The 4,865-nt window shown below is 40.6% G+C and overlaps 1 protein-coding gene across 1 annotated transcript in view; it reads left to right on the plus strand.

Moving 5' to 3' along the window:
* The first annotated feature begins 836 nt into the window (after positions 1 to 836).
* The window catches only part of LOC105999820 (chromosome unknown open reading frame, human C6orf10), a 6,213-nt gene continuing 2,184 nt past the window's right edge, over positions 837 to 4,865 (plus strand). Inside the window, exons 1-2 of the mRNA XM_013034942.1 lie at positions 837 to 851; positions 2,632 to 2,646. Coding sequence (XP_012890396.1) covers positions 2,643 to 2,646 — 4 coding nt within the window. The 5' untranslated portion in view covers positions 837 to 851; positions 2,632 to 2,642. The remainder of the gene's footprint in view (positions 852 to 2,631; positions 2,647 to 4,865) is intronic.

The raw sequence follows: 4,865 nt of genomic DNA on the forward strand, positions 1-4,865 counted from the left end.
CTTGGAGAATCACAAAACAAAATCCCAAAAGATAAAAGGTAGAAACACTAAAAATTATACCTAGCAAGTGAGACATTAAAGAGCTACAGACTGAAGACAGGTGTAATAGCTCATTTCTATAAGCCCAGATACTCAGGAGGCAGCAATTGAAAAGATCATGGTCCCAAGGCCAGCTCCAGCAAAAAATTAGCAAGACCCCCAAGAGCTACAAAATATCATTCTTACTTTTTCAACCATCTATAAATGCAAAGTCTAATTGTACCTCCCAGAGCATACAAAAATAGACACACGCTACATTTATGTAGGAGCTGGTCTTTGCCAAATCTTGCTGTAGATTTCAGATATCCTAACACTACATTCTCAACCCTGATAAACAATCCTGGTATTGTATTTCTCGCAATTTCATGCTTTCTTATTATTGTATCTTTATATTAGGTGTATTAAGTAACATCAACTCAAGAGATACACCTATATGTCAATATGAGTTGAAATATATATCTGACAAGTGTACCTAAAGTAATTCTTAAGTGAATAACGTTAGCATGTGTCTTCTAACTAAGGACATTATATATCCCATGTTTTATAAACGCTAATCATGGAATTCTAAATGAAATTGCTAGTTATTGATGAAAAGTAATGGCAATTTGGATTATCCAAATCTTCCTAAAGGACAACAGGCTCAGGAAGGGAAGGCAATGAAATTTCCTCATATTTAACTAAACAGAACTTAGCAATTAATAACACAGATTCTATCAATATAGAGACTGGAGACTTGGGAAGAAGGGAAAACCCAGAATCTATTAATTTTTTTTTGCCTTTTTCTCTTTCAGTGGACAACTCTGGAAAAATCAGTAAGTTTGGATCATTTCCTTACCTTTCCTGTTTCTACAATTAGAACCTTACAGACTGTGTTCACAAATTTTCTTGAGTTACAAATTAGTCTATCATAAAGTAGTCATCTTTTTTTTTTCAGTCCTGGGGCTTGAATTCTGGGCTTGGGCACTGTCCCTCAGCTCTTTAGCTCAAGGTGAATGCTCTACCACTTGAGCCACAGCACCACTTCTGGTTTTCTAGTGGTTTATTGGAGATAAGAGTCTCATGGACTTTTCCTGCCTGGGCTGGCTTTGAACCACGATCCTCAGATCTCAAGCTCCTGAGTAGCTAGGATTATAGGCATGAGCCACTGGTGCCCGGCTTAGTAGTCATCATTTCTTAAATGATTTCCTCTCATTTTGGTTTTGATTCCCTCTTCACCTATTTTTCTTGTGTAACAAAGTATAGTTGCTTTCCCTTGGTTCCTAGCTCTGTATCACCAATAATCATCAATAGCAGAAATCACCAATTAGTCAACCAAAATGACTAGTTAGCAATTGGGAACTTTACATTTAAAAAGAAAATGCTAGGGGCTGAGAAGGTGGCTCAGTGGTAGAGTACTTGCCTTGCATGCATGAGCCCCTAGGTTTGATTCCTCAGCACCATATAAGCAGAAAAAGCTGAAAGTGGTGCTGTGGCTCAAGTGGTAGAGCACTAGCCTTGAGCTGAAGAGCTGAGGGACAGTGCCCAGGCCCAGAATTCAGGCCCCATGACCGGCCCAAAAAAAAAGAAAGAAAGAAAGAAAGAAAATGTTCAGAGATTTGACAGCAACTAAGTACCAAGACATGATGATTTTGACATTTTTCAAACTAATTAGAATAGGTTAAAATTTTGACTCATAAAAGAATTTTATGTAGTGTGTAGTCCTAGCTACTCAGGAAGCTGAGATCTAAGGATCATGGTGCAAAGCCAGCCCGGACAGCAAAGTCTATAAGACCCTTATCTCCAAATAAAACAGAAGGTACTGTGGCTCAAAGCTGTAGAGCTTTGGTCTTGAGTGAAAAGAGCTCAGAAACAGCACCTAGACCCTAAGTTCAAACCCCATGACCAACAACAAGAAAAGACAAAAAGGTAGGATGTAAGTCAAGAGCAGTGGTTCATGCCTGTGGAATCCTAGCTACTCAGGAGACCGAGATCTGAGGATCTCAGTTCAAAGCCAGACAGGGCAGGAAAGTTAGAGACATTCTTACCTCCAATTAATCATCAAAAATGCTGGAAGTAGAGATGTAGCTCAAGCGGCAGAGTGCTAGCCTTCAACAAAAAAGCTCAGGGAGCAGGGCACCAGTGGCTCATACCTATAACCCCTAGCTACTCAGAAGACTGAGATCTGAGGATCAGAGTTCAAAGCCAGCCTGAGCAGAAAAGTCCATGAGACTCTTATCTTCAATTAACCACCAGAAAACCAGAAGTGGTTCTGTGGCTCAAAGTGGTAGAGCACTATCCCTGAGCTGAAGAGCTCAGGGACAGTGCTCAGGCCCAGAGTTCAAGCCTCAGACCCCTCCCACTCCACCCCTCCCCCAAAAAAGTAGGAACTGTAATTTTGGGATTTTAGTAGAATTCATCTTACTTATCCAAGGATTAAAGATTACCCTCTCTGCAGAGTAGAATAGGAAACATTGGCCTGTAACAGTCCTGAAGATAATTTGTCTTCCATGTAGATTCTATTTCTGAATTAACCTAAAAAGAATATTATTGGAAAGTGGGTTCTCTTTAAGTTGGAAAATGCTCACTGATCTTTCTTTTGTGTTTTACTTTTAGCACTATTTCCAATGGGTAAGTTCCTTAACAATTATGAACTAGGATATTTACATTGCTTGTCATTGTTTTCTGAACTGGACATTTCTACTCCTACAGTACAGGCATGTGCATTAAGGTCATTTTAAATATCCCTTTTATCTGGAATCACCGGAGTTTTCTGTATGTGGGTGCCAGTACTGGGCCTTGAACTCATGGGCACCATGCTCTTGTTTAGCTTTTTCTTTTTTGGGGGGGGGTCCGGTCGTGGGGCCTGAACTCTGGACCTAGGCGCCGTCCCTCAGGTCTTCAGCTCAAGGCTATCAGTGCTCTAACACTTGAGCCATAGCACCAATTCCAGCTTTTTTTTCTGCTTATGTGGTGCTGAGGAATCGAACCCAGGGCCTCATGCATGCAAGGCAAGTGCTCTACCACTGAGCCATCTTCCCAGCTCTTGCTTAGCTGTTTCGTGCATGGCTGACCACTTGAGCCACACCTCTACTTCCTCATCTAGCACTTAAGTACATTCTTTGACAAAAAAAAATTATTGTTATTATAAAGGTAATCTACAAATTAAATACATAGTTTTAGAGATACTGCTGCAGAGAAAATGAAGTTCATAGGAAAGGATTGTTGATATCTTCCAGCCATCTTATTCTAGACTTTAAAAAGAATCTCATTGGCTCCCAGTAATATGCAATGAAAGAAAGATTGGTTTCTGAGTTCTGATAGCTTTTTTGCTAGGAATTTAGAATTCATTTTCAAGTAAAGTCTTCTGGATCACACTGTTAGGGGAAAAATCTAGTTGCATTCCTTTTTTTGAAGAACAGTAGGGATGGAGTACCTGCTATATATTGTATATTGGGCTATGCACCTTCAAAACAGTATTTCTTTTTTTTCCCCCTCAGGATTAGCACTTTGCCACTTTCAGCCACAGCTCCATTTCTGGTTCACAGCTCCACTTCTGGTGTTCTGGTGGTTAATTGGAGATAAGGGTGTCTCAGGGGCTTTTCTGCCTTGGCTGGCTTTGAAATGCAATCCTCAGATCTCAGCCTCCTGAGTGGCTAGAATTACAGGCATGAGCCACGACACCTTGCTCTTACTCTTTTTATAGTCCTATCTGGTAGCTATTATTTTTTGAGTGCCTGTCCTGGGGCTTAAACTCAGGGCCTGTATGTTGTCCGTGAGTTCTTTTGCTCAATGGCACTCTACCACAGCTCTACTTTCAAGTTTTTTTGGTACTTAAGTAGAGATAAGAGTCTCATGAACATTTTTGTCTAAGCTGGCTTAGAACCACGCTCCTTAGAGCTAAGCTTCCAGAGTAGCTAGGATTACAGGCATGAACCACCAGCACCCACCTGTGGCAGCTATTATTTCCAACTTTACAGATCTGGAAACTGGCTCAGATGTGGTGTAAAGAGTTGGAAAATAGTGTTAAACCTTCCTGGCACTGAAGTACAGATTTCTATACCAATACCTTGTCTCCTACATTATGTCATAATGCTTTTTTGTGACTAGTCATGAAACCTTATCTAGTAATCAACTATTTATAAATATAAATATGTGTCTACTAGAGATATTGACTAATGTTCACAAAAGAATTCTTCTTAAAATAAATAGGTTCCCATTTAGATCAATCTTTGTGTGTGTGTGTGTGTGTGTGTGTGTGTGTATGTGTATGCACATGTGTGCTAGTAATAGAGCTTGAACTCAGGGCCTGGGCCCAATCCTTTGGCTTTTTTTTTTTTTTTTGCTCAAGGCTAGTGCTCTACCACTTGAGCCTTTGCTCTACTCCCAGATTTTTGGTGGTTACTTGGAAACAAGAGTCTCATGAACTTTGCTGCCTAAGCTGATTTCCAGATCTCAGCCTCCTGAGTAACTAGGATTACAGGTGTGAGTCAGTAGTGTCTGGCTGACTTTTCCTTTTCTTTTTTTTTAATTTTTTTTGGGGTCCGGTCGTGGGGCCTGAACTCTGGGCCTGGGCACTGTCCCTCAGCCCTTCAGCTCAAGGTTAGCACTCTACCACTTGAGCCACAGCACCACTTCGGGCATTTTTTGTTTTTGCTTATGTGGTGCTGAGGAATCGAACCCAGGGTTTCATGCATGCAAGGCAAGCGCTCTACCACTGAGCCACCTTCCCAGCCCCATGATTTTTCATTTTCTAAATTCAGGTTTTTCCCTATGGGGCTTATTTAAAGCATGACCTTCAAGAAACTATATTAAAAAAATGGAGTCTAATTTTTTAAATATACATGTCT

Source organism: Dipodomys ordii, unplaced genomic scaffold (assembly GCF_000151885.1).
Source record: "Dipodomys ordii isolate 6190 unplaced genomic scaffold, Dord_2.0 Scaffold202, whole genome shotgun sequence".
Lineage (NCBI taxonomy): Eukaryota > Metazoa > Chordata > Mammalia > Rodentia > Heteromyidae > Dipodomys > Dipodomys ordii.